Raw genomic sequence first — 17952 nt, forward strand, 5'->3', positions numbered from 1 at the left:
GCTGAGTTGGATTTGCATTCTTCCTTCTCCTTCCTCATGGGCTGTGGGAAGTGAACAGCAAAGAGCCTTACCCTTGAAAGTGTCTTCACTGGAATCTGAATTAGCACTGCCTGAGCTGAGCAAGGCTCACCTCCCCTAGAGCTGTCTGCAAGCTCAGCCATGCCTCTCTGCCTTGGAAACTCTCGGGTCATGTTTTCAAATCTTTCTTCCTCTGCACAAGAGCTAAAGGCCTGGTTTGAAATGAAAGCTGAGGATGGAGATCACCTGAAGAGCTTCCTGTGTGATTTGTCTCCCTGGACACCCACACTTGGACACACAGCAGCAGAGGACAGGTTGCTTCTCAGCTTTTGCAAAGCAGATCTGCAGTGAACTGCTGTGCTGCTGACGTGAGCTGCTGTCACCAGACACACTGCAGCAAACCTGCTCTGCCTCCTGCCAGAAATAGGTACTAGTGGCTGTTAATCTAGGAGTAGTGGCTCTCCCAGGGCTTGCCAAGTCAGAGATGGTGGTTGGCAGTTCCCAGGAATTTGCCTGTGGTGCAGCCAGCTGGGCCAAGCTCCCTGAATTCAGCTTGGGAATTGCTGATACAAACTGATGCAGCCTGGGGAAAGAAATGCTGAGGGGAAGTGCTCACAAGCGTGCAGGCAAGGAAAAACTGAAGGATTTCCTCTTTTACAACACAGTTTGGAATGCTTGAGCTTTCCAGAGCCCCTACACTGTTTGGTCCAGCTGTGATTGGGATGTCTGTAGAATGTGAAGCTCCTTTCCTGGCTGGAGAACTATTGCCTTCTTCTGGTCATCTGTGTGTCATTAGCTGTTGAGTCCACCTTCCTGTGAGACCTTTGAGTCAGAGCATCTACACTGGGTCACTGGAGTACCCTGGATTAAATTGAGGTTTGAGCTATGTGCAAAGGAGAGACCACCAAGTGCCCCTTAATGGTCCTGCTCAGAAAGTGACCACTTTGATTCCTGCTGTCTAGAAGAGAGGGAGAGAGAGAGACCCTTGTTTGTTGTGTGGAGAGGACTCACGTTTGGCAAGCAGAAGAAGGAGCCCAGGGGAGTCTGTGATGTGTGGCTACTGCCTGTTTTGTTTTGCTGGCAGCAGCAGAGGTGGTCCTGGAGTCTGTTAATGTGGTGCTTTGGTTCTGTCCTAGCATTTGCCGAACGGCGTGAGAGGAGCTTCAGCAGGTCCTGGAGTGACCCGACTCCCATCAAAGCCGATTCCTTCCATGACTCTCGAGAAAGTGAGTTCTGAGTCCTTTCAGCTTCCTCCTGTGGCCAAACCCTCCAGCTGAGGGGTTGCCTGGAGTCCCACTGGAGTAGCTCCTCTGTGCCCTTTTGTCCCATCTGTGATCCTTTTAGCTTTGTGAGACCTGAGGCAGTAGCACCCTGGGTATATGCTCCTGTCCATCTGTCTGTACCTTTCTCTGTAGAGCACAACTCCTCTAACCTCCTGTTACTGTGCAGTTCCCAAAGGATACCCAGTGGTGCAGCTCTCTTACAGCCCTCTCTTCCCATCATCCTTTATCCACTTGGGACCAAAACAACCTACCTGGAAGCACACCAGTCCAAGGCTACACTCACCATGGTGGGACTGACCTGCCTGGCTTCCCATGCAGAAGCCCCTTCTGAGCTCTTTCCTAGGCTAGAACAGCTCCAGAGCACAGCTGCAGCGCTCCACGAGACGTAGCTTTGATTTCCTGGCCGTGCTGGCTGCACAGGTGATAGCTTGGGGGCAACCTGATCTTCGTTTGGGCTGCCAGGAATCCCTCTGGTAATCCCCAGTAATGCTGCAATGTTCTGCTTGAGGGGACTGAGATGCTGCTGTGTTCATTTACAGGAGGAAACGCCAGCATCTTGCCACTGTCTCTTTATAAAGGGCACAGCTTCTTACCCAGATTTTATTGAAGTCCTGTAGGCAGGGGACTCGGTGGATGAGTTTGCCCACGTTGAGGTGGGTTGTATTGTAGGTGAATGTCACTGAGGAAAGGAAGGAGCTGACCCACCAGGTAAGCACGAGATGCAGCCCTCCTAGCTGTAGGAGACACAGCAGCAGGCTGCAGGGGAGCTGTGTGAGAGGCCACGTTCAAAACATGACCCGATTGTTCCTCTGCAGTCCGAGTCCTCCCCTCTCCCTCAGCCAACTCGGAGGCAAATGGCAAAGACGTGGTTCAGACAGGCTGCAGGCACTGCCCACTGGCACTTGGACATCCCAAAAGGCACAAGTAGAGGCATCTGGGTTCTCTCTCCTCAGTCCCTGGCTTCAGGGCACCATCTCTATTTTTAACCTTTAATGGTCAATTATATTCCTTCCAGATGTTTTTTTCCCCAGGAGGCATTGAAGGCCAACAGGTAAGGCCAATTTGGAGACCAAATCCAAGTACACTGTTGCACTACTCCTGTGTCTGCTGCGGCTGTCCTCACACTCTGGGACGTCTGGGATCAGTCTGAGCAACAAGGCAGAAGTTCTTTATAGTCACTCAGAAGACATAGTCAGAGCAGTCATTGTTACAAGGAGACCACCTTGGAAGTCTTTGGACTTTTGCTCATCAGCTTGGCAGTGTTGAAGTGTAGAGAGTCTGTCTGCGTCCTGTCTCCTCCTCCATCTCTGAAGCGAGAGGGTGGCTGTGGTGGTTCTGTGGTGGTGCAGAGAGCTGCAGGTGGTGGCTGTGAGTGGGTCTGTGGCACACAGCTCTGTGTCTGCTCATTGTTGTGTGTTTGTCTGGTTGGACATGCCAGCCCCAACCGCTGATGTCTGTCGCTCTGTGGAAGAAAGGAGGGCAGGAGTCTCGTGTCTGGTGGTGCCTCTTGCCAGGTGGTGCCTCTTGCCAGGTGGCTGCCAGGCAGGATGGCATGGGGAAGGCAGACTGCTGTGCCCTTGTAATGCAGGCTGTGTTCTGGCAGGCCATGACCTTCAGGATTCCTGCGGCACTTTGGACGGCGACTTCGACTTGAACTGGGAAGCAGAAAAGGAACTTGAAGCCATGGCATGTGATGGAGAAGACTTTATTCCACCAAAAATAATGGTGAGACTTTCCAACTCACCTGCCTGGGCCTGCTCAGGCTCTGTCTGTCCTTTCAGAGCTGCTGTGCTTAGGCTCTTTGTGGGAAGAGGCAAGTCTTTGTATGGGCATCTCTTCAGGTGTGTCTGAGGGTCCTCAGAGATCAGCCAGGCCAGGGCAGGGTGTCCAGCATCTGGGGATAATGTATTGAAAGAAAACTAGAAGTGGAAGGACCCTCAGTCCAACCCCAGATCAGATCAGGGCTGTCACCCACACTGAATTCAGTTAGCCTGAGTCTGGATAACCCCAACCAGAGAGACCTGAGTCCCCAGTCCCAGCAGTCACTCCCTGCTGTCATTACTTGCCTGCTTTGCTGTGGAGCTGTAGGTCATCCCTTGAGATCTCATTCCTCAGTGCTAGGCTTCTCCATGCTCCCCCCTGCTCTGCTCTCTGGGGTTGGGCAGGCAGGACCAGGTTCTGTCTCATCTCTCCTTTAGCCACATTCACAGGCACTCAGGCAGAGTGCAGCACTGCCAGTCCAGCACAGCAGTGCTGTGTTTGGCTGGGTCCTGCTGAGGCTTGGCCACAGGCCATGGAGACAGTTCTGCTTTCATGTGTGTTCCCAGGCTGGCTGGGCAGGCTCAGCCCTAAGGCACCCTCAGGGCAGGGTGACCAGGTGAGACCCTGGCACTGGGAACCAAACACTTGCATTTGTTCAGCCCTTGACACCTCCAGTGTGTTTCCCCAGGTGGTGACTGCCCATCCCTGGACTCTTTATATTGAGCTTCTTCAGAAGCTCTACAAGAGCTCCAGTGTGGCCAAAGCAGTGATGTGCTGCCTGCCAGGAGGGAGGGCTTCTCAGCCAGCTCAAGCTGGCACCCAGGCTGCACTTAGGAACCCACCAGCACCACTGCCTGTTCCTCTCAGTGATGAACAGAGGTGCCTGAAATCACAGCGCAGTCCAGCTGCCCCCAGTGCTGTAGCCCTGTGGCTGGTGCTGATGGCAGGTCCATCCCCATGGGCTCTCATGCTGATGGAGCCAGCTGGAGCCTCACCCAGAGCTGCCAAGCCACCTGCATCTGCCTGGCATCCTGCCTGTGCCTGATGCCATTCCATCCCATGGCTGGTTCCTCTTCAGGCATGCAGCCATGCCCCCATGGGTCCCTTCCCAGGCTGAAGCACAGACCCTGGCCCAGGGGATGGCTGTACAGAACAGGTCTCTACTGGGATACAGCAACCTGCAGTGATGCACAGGCTCTGCTCAGTTGCACCCTGGGACAGGATGAGGGGCAATGGATAGAAACTCCAGCACAGGAGGTTCCACCTCAACATGAGGAGGAACTTCTTCACTGGGAAGGTCACAGAGCACTGGAACAGGCTGCCCAGAGAGGTTGTGGAGTCTCCTTCTCTGGGGACTTTCAAGACCCATCTGGATGTGTTCCTGTGTGACCTGTGCTGGATTCTCTGGTCCTGCTCTGGCAGGGGGGTTGGACTCAATGATCTCCAGAGGTCCCTTCCTAACATCCTGCCCTGTGAAGCTGTGAACAAGCTGCTTCATCCTGCATGCAGGATGTATCCCCTTTATAAACTGTTGCAGTCTCCCCTTTATAAGCTGTTCTCTCAGAGGCACTCCTGCCTCTTAGGCTCCCATGTTGGGGCTTGAGGAGACAGTGACACATGGGGATGCTTGGCAGGCCTGGGGGTGCTCAGCAGTGGTCCAAAGGCTTGGAGAACCTTCCAGAGGGGCGCAGATAGGCTGGGGAGGGCTGCTGGCTTGGGTAACACTGATCAGAGCACTGTTGGCATGGCCTTGGTGCTCCTCTCCACACTCTATTGACTTCTCCTCATGATGTTGCACCTTTTTTTTTCCCCTTTCCAGCTCATTTCTTCCAAGGTGCCCAAAGCAGAGTACGTCCCAACCATCATCCGCAGGGACGACCCCTCCATCATCCCCATTCTCTATGTGAGTACATCGCCCCTCCCCCTGCTTCCTGCCGTGGTGCTCCTGGAACACTGGGGGACTCCTTTGGAAAAGCTGTCAGGGAAGGGCTGGGGGTCTGCTGAATCCAGATGTGGAGCCTGGGGTAGCTTTGTGAGGGGTTCAGGTCTAGGTAGAAGAGTGAAGGGGAGTGAAAATTGCTCTGTTGGCTGTGAGCCTGCAGGCAGAACTGCCACAGGGAAAGGTGATAAGGGGAAGATGGAAAAAGGGAAGATGGAGCTGTCTGCTGCCAGGCTTAGGGCTCCTCCTTGTGTTCAGACCTTGGAGCCCCATCACCCTTTCCTTCAGTGGTGCATTGCCTCCTGTCAGCCCTTACTTGAACCTTGCATCTTCACTAGAGTCCTGCCTGAGCAGGAGTCCCCCCTGCTGGCTGTCTTTTCCCTAACCACTTGATGTTCACTTCATTGGGAAGGGAAGGGTGGGACTGACAGCCCCTAAAACTCACTGTGCAGCAGGCAGTGCTGCTGGGGATAGCTTTCCTGCCTCTCTCTTCCTTTGAGAGGTGTTCTGGTGGCTGTGATGTACCAGGGGCAGGTGTGTTGGCAGTGTGGCCATTTGTTAGCCAGCTTGGACGTGTCTAAAGACAGAGGTTGGCTGCAAAGAGGCAGATGGATGCTTGTAAAGCCAGAGGCTGGCTACAAAACATGGGCCAAGAGGCAAGCACAGCACTGATGCTGACTACATCTGATGGATGTGTGTGCTTGGGGCTTGCCTGCAGGATTCATCTTCAAGTCTCTGGATGGATTTGGTCTTTGTGGACCATTCAGTCTTCAGCTTCTTTGCTGAGACATGTTTTAGGGTGGCAGTTACTGTGATATGACTAGAAGCCATCAGCTGCTCCAACAGTTCCCTTAAAGCATCTGGTTGCCTGGGAATGGGATTGTGTGAGACTATCACAGGGTCATGGAGCTGATGTGGTGGCAGTGAATCTTGGTATCTCCTCTCTCTTGATTTGCAGGACCATGAACATGCCACCTTTGATGACATCCTAGGTATGTGAGTGGTATTCCTTCTTCTAACTCCTGCCCATTACAAACAGAGCTGAGCAATATGTTCAAGTGACAGCACAAGGGGCACTGGTGGGAGCTGAGCCATAGGAAGGTCCATGTGAACATGAGGAAACTTTTTTTTCACTGTGAGGGTGACAGACACTGGAACATGCTGCTCAGGGGGGTTGTGGGATCTCCCTCTCTGGAGATATTCAAGACCTGCCTGGATGTGTTCCTGTGTGACCTGCTCTGGGTGACCCTGCTCTGGCAGGGGGGTTGGACTGGATGAGCTTTGGAGGTCCCTTCCAGCCCCTAACATTCTGTGATTCTGTGAAAGTCCTCCCACTGCCCTGTGCCTCAGCTCCACTCACAAAGGTGTTTGATCACCCCAGTGACACCTCTCAGTCCTTCAGCTGCAATCATAAACCTTGGCTTCTGCAGCCCATTTTCAACACCAAGCTTCTGGTGAAGCTTCTCAGCACCAAGCTGAGGCACAGGGCAGCAAAGATACCTGCTCACTGCACCCTGGCAGGTGAGGAGGGTCAGGCCAGCTGGGTCTGCTGCAGAGCTCTGCTCACTCTAGAGCAGTGCCTGGAGCTGCACTGTTCTTCCCCTGCCCTGTGATCCACTGGGATTTCCTGTGGTCCACAAGGAGAAATCAAAGGACTACCAGGATGCTGAAGGGCCTGGAGCACTGCCCTGTGAGGAGAGGCTGAGAGCCCTGGGGCTGTGCAGTCTGGAGAAGAGAAGACTGAGAGGGATCTGATCAATGTCTATCAATAGCTGAGGGCTGGAGGTGAAGAGGGAGGGGACAGGCTCTGCTCAGCTGTACCCTGTGATAGGACAAGGGGCAGTGGATACAAACTCCAGCACAGGAGGTTCCACCTCAACACGAGGAGGAACTTCTGCACTGTGAGGGTCACAGAGCACTGGAGCAGGCTGCCCAGAGGGGTTGTGGAGTCTCCTTCTCTGGAGACTTCCTAGCCTCATCTGGCTGTGTTCCTGTGTGACCTGTGCTGTGGTCCTGCTCTGCAGGGGGGTTGGACTCCATGATCTCTTGAGGTCCCTTCCAACCCCTAACATCCTGGGATCCTGTGAGCTCAGTGCAGTGCAGGTGCTGAGCACCTCTTGCAGCTCAGCCTCCTTGTGTTCAGGACTAAAGGAAAAGACATGAAGGTTGATTTTTTTTCACTGCTTTTATGGCTCATCTTTTCCAACATGGTGTTTTTTTTTTCTTTTTGGGTTTTATTTTTGCAGAGGAAATAGAGAAGAAGCTTAACATTTATCGGAAAGGCTGCAAAATCTGGAAGATGCTGATATTTTGCCAAGTATGTGAAAGTTGTTCAGCACTTTGGGTGGCTTGTTACAAATTTGCCTTTTTTTTTTTTTTTTTTTTTTTTTTTTTTCCCCCCCCTTCCAGGGAAAATTCCCCAGAGGGGAACCAATATTGCAAAGTCAGCTCCCTGTTAAAATAACTGCCTTGGGTACAGCTTTCACTTCTCACTCCCCCAGACGCTGAGCAGCCTCAAGCTGCTGTGACAGCAAGAAGTAAAACCTGAGTCAATGTGGCCAAGCCTAGAGCTGGGCTGCCTCTCAAGCTGCTTTCAAGGAACCCCAGGCTAAGCAGCATTAACTCAGCCCTCAGAAGGAGGATTCCAGGGAAAGGAACAAGCATCTGAGCTGTGATGGTTGCAGTCTGCAGACAGCTTCACTGTGCCAGTGCTGTGTGGTGGACAGGCAGCTGGCACAGCTCAGAGCTGAGCTGTGGGTGGGACAGAGTCAGGCCTTGCTCCATCTGGGGCTCACTGGGGATTTCCTTCCTAAGTCTCCTGTTCCTTAGGGTGGTCAGCTTCAATCTTTGCCAGCAGCTGTGCAAGGAACCTTGAAATGAGAAGTTAGGAAGGTAACCTAACGTAGCTCCCTCCCACGTGCCTCATGCTGCAGAACTGCAGTTTGCAGCACCCTGACCTGGGCTGACCTGGAGACTCTGACTTCATTTTCCTGATGTTATGCTCAATCTTTTTATGCCTCCTACTGCTGCCAAAGTGCAGTTCTTGCCTGCTTATCCCTGCTTTGCCCAGCATCAAATTGCTCTCCTCAACTCCCTGAAATGAGATTGGAGTGAGGTGGGGCTTGGTCTCTTCTCCCTAGTAGCAGGTGGTAGGATGAGAGGAAATAACCTGAACTTGTGCCAGGGGAGGTTAGGTTGGAGATTAGGAAAAATGTCTTTGCTGCAAGAGTGGTGAGGGATTGGAACACTTCATGCAGAACTGCACCTCCAGCACTGGGATCAGTTTTAGGACCCTCCCTCCAAGAAGGACACTGAGAAGCTGTAGCAGGTCCTGAGAAGGGCAACAAAGCTGAGGAAGGGTCTGGAGAACAGGGCTGGGGAGGAGCAGCTGAGGGAGCTGGGGGTGTTCAGTCTGGAGGAGACTGAGGGGAGACCTCATTGCTCTCTACAGCTCCCTGAAAGGAGGTTAAGTGAGGTGGGGGTTGGGTCCTTCTCCCTAGTCTCAGGTGACAAAATGAGAAGAATGGCCTGAACATGTGCCAGGGGAGAGTTAGGTTGGAGATGAGGCAAAATTTCTTTGCTGCAGGAGTGGTCAGGGATTGGCAGAGGCTGCCCAGGGAGGTGGTGGAGTCCCCATCCCTGGAGGTGTTCCAGAAACCTGTGGCCATGGCACCTGGGGCCATGTTTTAGTGGCCATGGTGGTGATGGGTTGAGGGTTGGAGTGGATGATCTTGGAGGGCTTTTCCAACCCAAACCATTCTGATTCATCTGTCTACCACGGCAAGTCCCCTGGCATCCCCAAAGGAAAGAAAGAGGCTTTCTTTTCTTCCTTATTACTCTCCAGCCACCCACAGTGCAGATTCCTGTCTGTTGCCGCGCCGTTCTGCAGCGAGGTGGGCACAGCACAGGGAACACAGCAGAATCCACAACCCCGCCGGTGCCCTCCCCGTGGGGGAGTATTTCCCGAGCCAGCCCCGCGGAGTCTGCTGGGGGTGGCCGGTGCCTGGCGTGCCTGCTCTGCCCCCTGGTGGCGCTTCGGGGTATGGGTGGTGGGTTGGACATTCGCCCTCCCAACATTAACTTTGCCAGACCAGCTCGGTTGGAAGCAGATCAAAGCTGTATTTACAAACACAGCTACAATCTACATTGGAATGCAAAGAATATGTGCAGGGAAGGGATCCAGCCAGAGGGACCTGGGCAGGCTGCAGAGGTGAGCCCATGGCAACCTCAGGAGGTTCAACAAGACCAAGGGCAAGGTCCTGCAGCTGGGTCAGGGCAATCCCAAGCACCAATACAGGCTGGGCAGGGACTGGCTGGAGAGCAGCCCTGAGGAGAGGGACTTGGGGGTGCTGGGGGAGGAGAAGCTCAACAGGAGCCAGCAGTGAGCACTTGCAGCCCAGAGAGCCAAGCAGAGCCTGGGCTGCAGCAGGAGAAGTGTGGCCAGCAGGGCAGGGAGGGGATTCTCCCCCTCTGCTCCACTCTGCTGAGACCACACCTGGAGCTCTGTGTCCAGTTCTGGAGCCTCTGTTACAGGAAGGATCTGGAGGTGCTGGAAGGTGTCCAGAGAAGGGCCACAAGGATGAGCAGAGGGCTGGAGCTGCTCTGCTATGAGGACAGACTGAGAGAGTTGGGGTTGTGCAGTCTGGAGAAGAGAAGGCTCTGAGGAGACCTTCTTGTGGCCTTCCAGTATCAGAAGGGGGCTCCAAAAAAGCTGGGGTGGGACTTTTGAGGATGTCAGGGTGTGATAGGACTGGGGGGAATGGAGCAAAACTAGAAATGGGGAGATTCAGATTGGATGTTAGGAAGAAATTCTTCCCCATGAGGGAGGTGAGAGACTGGAAGAGGTTGTCCAGGGAGGTGGTGGAAGTTTCATCCCCAGAGGTGTTTGCAGCCAGGCTGGATGAGGCTCTGGCCAACCTGCTGTAGTGTGAGGTGTCCCTGGGCATGGCAGGGGGGTTGGAACTGTCTGATCCTTGAGGTCCCTTCCAACCCTAACAATTCTATGATTTACAATATTGTACAGATATTTACAATTAATAAACAGCACAAGGACCCCCCCTGGCCAAAGACCAGGGGAAGCTAAGAGCTTCTACCCTGCTGCCCCCATCCCCCCTTACCCCCTTGTACACAAAATGGGACAAGAGAAAGGAGCAGAGGGACCTTAGAACTTAGCCAAAACAATGCAGCCAAGGGCAAGCAGAAGCACAAAGTTAGTATCTCCCAGAGCCAAGAGGTGAGAAGAGAGATTGTTTTGGTACCACTAGCTGGAGTCCCTTATCTCTCCAATGGACTGTTTAGAACTCATCTTTATTTTCCCTTTTACACCCACTGGTGATTTGTTTGCATTCTACCACTTTCTGTTCAAGAGCTGTGGAAAATTTTAAAGGTATAGCCTAAAACTACCACAGTGTGGCTGGGCAGGAGGAGGACCACATCCAGGGTTTGTTTCTTCAGGGTCTGTGCAGAGTGGTTTGCAGCTGTCTGTCTGTCTGTCTCTTGCAGGGAGGTCCTGGTCACTTGTACTTGTTAAAGAACAAGGTTGCCACTTTTGCCAAAGTGGAGAAGGAGGAAGATCTGATCCTGTGAGTGCCTGCCTCAGTCCCCTGGGCTCTGGCAGCATTTTTCTGCTTGCTCCTTGTTTGTGGCATGTGGTGGTGAAGAAGTGGAAGGAGCTGAGGTGGCTTGGTCAGAGGAAGAGGAGGCTGAGGGGGGGACCTAGAGCAACTTTCAGCTCCTTTGCAGGGAGCTGCAAACAAGACAGAGCTGAGCTCAGCCCTGGGGTGGTGTGGCCCTGGGACAGGTCACCAGGAGATTTCTGCTTTTATCTGCTGCTTGATGTCTGTCTGCATCAGAGAGGCTCAGAAGAAGGGGGGAAGTATATTTCCTCTGCTGACAGAAGCCTTGCTGCCCAGAAACCAGAACATGCCCCTGCACCTCAGAGGTGGCTGTGGTAGCATTTCTGAGCAGGCAACTGGTGGCAGAAATCCAAACCATTCCCCTCCCCCCCCTCAGCTGTCTCCAGTTAACTCCTAATTGCAGAGGGAAATGGAATTTGCCTCTGCAGAGCCTGCTCAAAGTCCAGCAGGTTCCTGAGGAGGAATTTCAGCAGCCTGCCAGACAACCAGGGCTGCTGAGGCAATCCTGCTTGTTGCAGAGTTCAGCTCTGCCTGTTTTGCTGCCTGCTCACTGGTGCTGGCTCCAGCTGACTTGGCTGGCAGTGCTGTGTTGTGGGGGAGAGGATGCACACCAACCTGCTGCCACACAGCTTTTTGCTGGCAGGAGAACTGAGGATGAAAATCAACACCTGCTGGGTGCTCTCCTGCTCTGGCACTGTCAACAACCTTCTGCAGCACATGTGTCTGTGCCTGCTCCTGAACACATCCCAGCCACAGCTGTGCTGTGCTGGGTAATGTGGGGACCCTCAGCAAGCTGTGAGCACACAGCTGAAAACCTGGATGCTTGGAAGTGAATGTCCCCATCCAGCTTGTGTGTCCCTGGGAAGCAGGCCTGAGGAAAGCTTAGGCTGCAGTTGGGTGCAGACCCCACAGGGGAACTGCTGGGCTCTGGTGCTCAGCAGAAGCCACTGCTGAAGCCCACTGCAGAGGGAGGTGCTGGTACCTCAGGTGGCTTAGGCACAGCCTGTCACACTGGGTCTGAGTGGTGGGCAGCACCAAGCCCTGGCACAGGTTGGTGTTGTCTGTCTAGCTGTGCACAAGCACATCCTCTGCAGCTGGCTTCTGCTGATGTCATGCCCTGGGAAGGAAGCAGGGCCCTGCTCACACTGCTCTTTGGAGGGACAAATGGTCATAGAGATGGGAGAGAGGAAACTGGGAGGGGGGGACTGCTGCAAGAAGAGGGTGCTTAATGAAACTCAGTCTGAAAGCACTCCTGGTGGACTGTGCTCCTCCATCTCTAGAACATGACTTGAACCTGCTCCTCAGGCCCTTGCTCTGCCCCTGCTCTTCCTTGTTTAAGCACCAGTGGTTCCTCCTGAGCAGCTTGTTCCTCCTGCTGCCAGCCCCTCCTGGGCAGTGGCTGCACACACACTCCTGCACACCAGGAGAATGTTCTTTTTTTCAGGTGTATATTCTCTTATTTTCCTCTTTCTTCCAGCTTCTGGAAGAGGTTGAGCAGGCTGATGAGTAAAGTCAATCCTGAACCAAATATCATTCACATCATGGGCTGCTATGTTCTTGGAAACCCCAATGGGGAGAAGGTAAGAGCTTCCCAGGGCACCTCTCTGGGCATGCCTGCAGACTGGCACTGAGGCCAGGGAGGCAATAATCAGGCTGTGAAGGCTGAACCTGCTGCTGCTGTGTGGGAAGAGGCTGCCATCCTGGCCCATCAGTGGCTGAGAATGGGGGAGCCCCACTGTGGATGGAGCCTGCCCCAGAGGGCAGGGAGGGCTGACCAGTGACAGGCAGGGCAAACACTGAAGCCTCTGAGGACAACAGGCATTCAGAGCACTTCTTCTGTGTACTGCTGGGGTAGATGTTTTGAAGGACAAAACAGTCTGGCATCTGGGAAAGAACAGCCTCATCAACCAGGACAGGCTGGGGGCTGATCTGCTGGAGAGCAGCTCTGTGGAAAAGGACCTGGGGGTCCTGGTGGACAACAGGATGGCCATGAGCCAGCAATGTGCTCTGGTGGCCAAGAAGGCCAAGGGCATCCTGGGCTGGATTAGAAGGGCTGTGGTGAGTAGGTCAGAGAGGTTCTCCTCCCTCTCTCCTCTGCCCTGCTGAGGCCACATCTGGAATATTGTGTCCAGTTCTGGGCCCCTCAGGTCAAGAAGGACCTCAGGGAACTGCTTGAGAGAGTCCAGCACAGAGCCACAAAGCTGCTGCAGGCAGTGGAACATCTTCCTGTGGGGACAGGCTGAGGGAGCTGGGGCTTGGAACAGAGGAGCCTGAGGGCTGCCCTCATTGCTGGGGATAAAGATGTGCAGGGCTGGAGCCAGGCTCTGCTCAGGGATGTCCAAGGACAGCACAAGGGGCACTGGGGGCAAGCTGGAGCTGAGGAGGAGCCATGGGAACAGAAGGGGAAACTTTGTCACTGTGAGGGTGCTGGAGGCCTGGAGCAGGCTGCCCAGAGAGGTAGTGGAGTCTCCTCTCTGGAGATTTTTCAAGCCCCACCTGGGTGTGTTCCTGTGTGCCCTGCCCTGGGTGACCCTGCCCTGGCAGGGGGTTGGGCTGGATGATCTCTGGAGGTCACTTCCAACCCCTGACATTCTGTGATTCTGTGACAAGAGTGAAACATTTTCTAGAGGCAGGGAACAAGGATGGGCAGTTTGGGGTGCCCTGGAATTCATCCTTGTTCTCAGCTGCTAACTCTGGATTTGTTTTCTTTTCAGCTATTTCAGAATCTGAAAAACTTAATGAATCCTTATAGGGTTGCCTTTGAGTCTCCACTTGAACTATCAGCTCAAGGTAAGCTTATTTCCTGTAAGAGGACACACCACTCCCCAGCTGCCCTGCCTCCTTCAGAGGCCATCCTCCTCAAAAAGCAGCTTTGAGCTCCCTTAAGTGCTGCCATGGGCTTCAGTTTGGTTGTGCAGTTCAGGTGCTGAACCTGGATTTCCCCTTGCAGCTCCTCCACGTTCTCATTTCATCTGTCCTGGTGGTTGTGCCTGAAGCTGTGGGGCACTCCCCCAGCTGGAGCCTGACCAGTAGGCAGCTGTGTGGGATGAGTTTAGGAGATGTGTCATGTTACTAGGGCATGTGGAATCCATGGGACAAATGCACCCAGAAGCAGACCCTTTTCTGTGACTAAATGTGCAGAGGTGTCTTCTGCAGGACTCCAGCCACTGGTACCAAGTGAGTTGTGCCATCAACAAGTGGGCTGGAGCCCATTAAAGCCATTCTGCATCTCAGTCTGCTTTGCCTGGGGTTTGGGTTGGGGTTTTTTTGTTGCCTGTAGCTCAAGATATTTCCAGGGGTTACAGAATTTTGTCCTGTTCTTTGGCAAATGTCATTGGAGTCTCCATCTCTGGAGACGTTCGAGGCCTGCCTGGAGGTGTTCCTGTGTGACCTGCCCTAGGTCATCCTGCTCTGGCAGGGGGGTTGGGTTTGATGATCTGCAGAGGTCCCTTCCAACCCCCACCACCCTGTGGTTCTGGGTGCAGTTCCTTAAGCAGTTTGTTCTGCATTTGCCCTTGTTTTGTCCTTGCTGTAGTCCTTGGTACTTTGTTATCTTGGAAGATAAAGCCATGCAGCACTGGGCTGTAAACACTCTGGGTACTCCCTCAGCTGCTCAGAGCTGGCAGCAGCACCCCTGGGTGATTCTCAACTCCCACTCAGTCCCAGGAGGGAGCAGGAGCTGGGCACTGCTCTGCAGAGCTCTCTGTGTGTGTCCTGCTGAGCTCTGGAGCTAGCTTCAGAGTGCTTGCACAGGTCCCACAGTGAACCTGCTCCTAGCTGTGTGCCAAGAAGCCACTTGCAGGGCAGTTCCTGGGTGTCTGTGTGCTTGGCAGGCCAGACCTGGGGTTCTGTCTGTGAGCAGGAAGCTGAGCAGCAGAATGCATCTGCATCTGTGCCCTGGATCATGGGACATGCCTCCAGCACAGCCTCTCTAACCCTGGGCAAAGTCATCTGAAACTAATCTTCACCAGGCCTCAAAAGTGAAAATCCCTGGCTGAGGCCTGTCCCAGAGGCCAAGCTGCTTTGTCCTTGTGCTTTCAGATGCACTGCCTGCCTCCAGGGCCAGCCCCCTGCACTCTGCCCAGCCTCTGGCTGCCTGAGCAGACCCCTTACCCACCTTCATCAGAGGGGCCAGGGGGGGACTGGTGCCAGAGGTTGCACTGCTGTGTCCTGTTGAGATGCCTTCTGAGCTGTCAGAGATCCCTTGGCCTGGATCAGCAATAATGTGGCCAGCAGGGCCAGGGCACTGATTGTGCCACTCTGTGCTCAGCACTGGGGAGGCCACACCTTGAGCAATGGGTTCAGTTTTGGGCTCCTCATTCCAAGAAGGAGATTGAGGTGCAGGAGGAGATCCAAAGAAGGGTCTGGAGAACAGGGCTGGGGAGGAGCAGCTGAGGGGACAGGGGTTGGTTTAGTCTGGAGAAGAGGAGGCTGAGGGGAGACCTCATTGCTCTCTACAGCTCCCTGAGGGGAGGATGGAGCCAGGTGGGGGTTGGACTCTCCTCCCTAGTAACAAGTGAGAGGAGAAGAGGAAATGGCCTCAAGTTGCGTCAGGGGAGGTTTAGATTGGACATTAGAAGAAACTTCTTCATGAAGGGTTCTCAACCACTGGCACAGGCACCCAGGGAGCTGGTTGAATCCCCATCCCTGGAGGGTTTTAAAAGAGGCAGAGATGTGGTGCTGAGGGCCAAGGGTTAGCCCCAGCCTTGGCAGAGTTAGAGAAGGATTGGACCCAATGGTCTTAAAGGTCTGGTTCAAAAAAAACCATTCTATGATTCTAAGGCACAGCTCTGCAGGGACAGGGGGAGCTCTGCAGGGACAGGGGGAGCTCTGCAGGGACAGGGGGAGCTCTGCAGGGACAGGGGGAGCTCTGCAGGACAGGGACCCCTGTTAATTTTACACCCCAAAAAAATTTTTGAATTTTCCATGTTAGTTGTTTTTACTGTTTCCCACAAATCTTTATTCTTGATTTGTACTTTTCTGCAGTCCCTCTGCCAGGCTGTTGGAGCTGGTATCTGATACTACAGCTCCTTCCCCACCCCCCCAACTTCTGTAGCCAGTGCAGAGAGGTCAAAGTCTGGAGACAGATTTTGTGCTCAGTTCCCTCCCCCATGGACAAAACATGCCAAGGGGATTATTAAAGAACTTTTCATGGTTTGAGGAGATCTGAAGAGATGTTTGATTCCCACAGGCACCTTCACATGCTCTGGGTAGTTGCTGAATGCCTGTTCTCAAAGTGAAGCACATGGACAGGTTCTCCTGTGGCCCTGCCTGTGGGAGAGTTGGGGTTGGGGCTGCTGCAGCCTCTGAAGTCTCCCCCTCCCATGTCTGCAGGGTGTAACCCCTCTGGGCACAGCACAGGAGGTTCCATCTCAACATGAGGAGGAACTTCTGCACTGTGAGGGTCACAGAGCACTGGAAGAGGCTCCCAGAGAGGTTGTGGAGTCTCCTATGGAGACGTCAAAGCCCCATCTGGATGTGTTCCTGTGTGACCTGTGCTGGATTCTCTGGTCCTGCTCTGGCAGGGGGTTGGACTCGATGATCTCTGGGGGTCCCTTCCAACCCCTAACATCCTCTGATCCTGTGATCTCTGCCTTGTCTGTAGGGTGTGATCCCTCTGAGATCTCTCAGTTGTCTGCAGGGTGTGATCCCTCTGAGATCTCTCTCCTTTGTCTGCAGGGTGTGACCCCTCTGAGATCTCTCTCCTTTGTCTGCAGGGTGTGACCCCTCTGAGATCTCTCTCCTTTGTCTGCAGGGTGTGACCCCTCTGAGATCTCTCTCCTTTGTCTGCAGGGTGTGATCCCTCTGAGATCTCTCTCCTTTGTCTGCAGGGTGTGATCCCTCTGAGATCTCTCTCCTTTGTCTGCAGGGTGTGACCCCTCTGAGATCTCTCTCCTTTGTCTGCAGGGTGTGATCCCTCTGAGATCTCTCAGTTGTCTGCAGGGTGTGATCCCTCTGAGATATCTCTCAGTTGTCTGCAGGGTGTGATCCCTCTGAGATCTCTCTCCTTTGTCTGTGGGATGTGACCCCTCTGAGATCTCTCCCTTGCCTGCGGGGTGTGACCCCTCTGAGGTCCCTCTCCTTTGTCTGCAGGGTGTGATCCCTCTGAGATCTCTCAGTTGTCTGCAGGGTGTGATCCCTCTGAGATCTCTCAGTTGTCTGCAGGATGTGATCCCTCTGAGATCTCTCAGTTGTCTGCAGGGTGTGATCCCTCTGAGATCCCTCTCCTTTGTCTGCAGGGATGTGATCCCTCTGAGCTCTCTCCCTTGCCTGCAGGGTGTGACCCCTCTGCTTCACTTCCCTTGCAGGTAAGCAGATGATTGAGACTTACTTTGACTTCCGCCTTTACCGCCTCTGGAAGACCCGCCAGCACTCCAAGCTCTTGGATTACGATGACATTTTATGAGCTGCAGAAGACTTTGCAAGAGGAAGTTGATCACCGGTGTCCAAGAAGTCATGCTGATTGCAGAGAGACTTTTTTATTGGCACAGGGAGCCCTTGGAAGCCTTAGAGGAAGCTCAAGGGAGGGCAGGAGGAGCCCTCGGGAGGGAAGCCTCCTCCTGGGTCAAGAGAGACTGGAGGGGAGAGGCTTTGACACCTCACTCGCCTCGGGTCAGCGCCGTGGTGTCTCAGGAGGAGCTGTGTGAAAGGAGGACAGGATGGGAGATCCTTGCAGAACTGAGCTGTTTTGGGTCAGAATGGGCCAGATTTGATTCCAGGTCCTTTTAAAGACTTTTGAAGCTCAGGTTTTCTTACACAACCAAACCCCACCAGGAGCAGTCACCCACGTGCTGCGAGGCAGCCAGCGGAGCGCAGAGCGAGCAGGGGGTTTGCACTGATGGGGACCTTCTGTGCTGGGGGGGTCTTGGAGAGCAAGGACTGCTACACCTACTCCTGCAAGCTTAGCTCGAGAGGCTCCAGTTTCCCTGTGAATATCTCCTGGAGTATGGAATCGAAATGTTAAAAACTTTCTGGTTTGTTCAATAGCAAATAAGTGCAATTTTTATAGCGAGAGGAGGAGGGGGGAGGGGGGTGGTTAAATCCCTCCCACTCTTTACTTAGTTAAAACTAACACACCAGTAACCAATAGATGAGGTATTTTGGGGGTCTGCTTGAAAATATAGTCAAAGAAACAAACAAGCCCCTGGTTAATCTATCTTCTGTAGACATATTTAATCACCAGCAAAGATGGGGTTAGGGTAACTTAGCAGGCCCTGCATGTCTGCTGCATCCCTCGCAGTGGTTTGGTGGTTCCTTTCAGAGTAGCTGTGTTGCACTAACCCTCTACCTGCTCTCACCCCCTGCGTGTGTTTCT

The 17952-nt window shown here is 53.7% G+C and overlaps 1 protein-coding gene across 5 annotated transcripts in view; it reads left to right on the plus strand.

Moving 5' to 3' along the window:
• NSMF (NMDA receptor synaptonuclear signaling and neuronal migration factor) overlaps positions 1–17043 on the plus strand; it is a 57022-nt gene extending 39979 nt beyond the window's left edge. For 4 of the 5 annotated variants that reach the window (XM_054393401.1, XM_054393403.1, XM_054393402.1 and 1 more), the window contains 9 exons: positions 1155–1244; positions 2905–3026; positions 4882–4965; positions 5960–5993; positions 7248–7318; positions 10504–10583; positions 12115–12217; positions 13352–13427; positions 16946–17043. In XM_054393401.1, coding sequence (XP_054249376.1) covers positions 1155–1244; positions 2905–3026; positions 4882–4965; positions 5960–5993; positions 7248–7318; positions 10504–10583; positions 12115–12217; positions 13352–13427; positions 16946–17043 — 758 coding nt within the window. The remainder of the gene's footprint in view (positions 1–1154; positions 1245–2904; positions 3027–4881; positions 4966–5959; positions 5994–7247; positions 7319–10503; positions 10584–12114; positions 12218–13351; positions 13428–16945) is intronic. The other variant, XM_054393405.1, reaches the window with a different exon arrangement.
• The last annotated feature ends 909 nt before the right edge of the window (positions 17044–17952 follow it).

The sequence above is a fragment of the Indicator indicator genome, chromosome 28, assembly GCF_027791375.1.
Source record: "Indicator indicator isolate 239-I01 chromosome 28, UM_Iind_1.1, whole genome shotgun sequence".
NCBI classification, from domain to species: Eukaryota; Metazoa; Chordata; class Aves; order Piciformes; family Indicatoridae; genus Indicator; species Indicator indicator.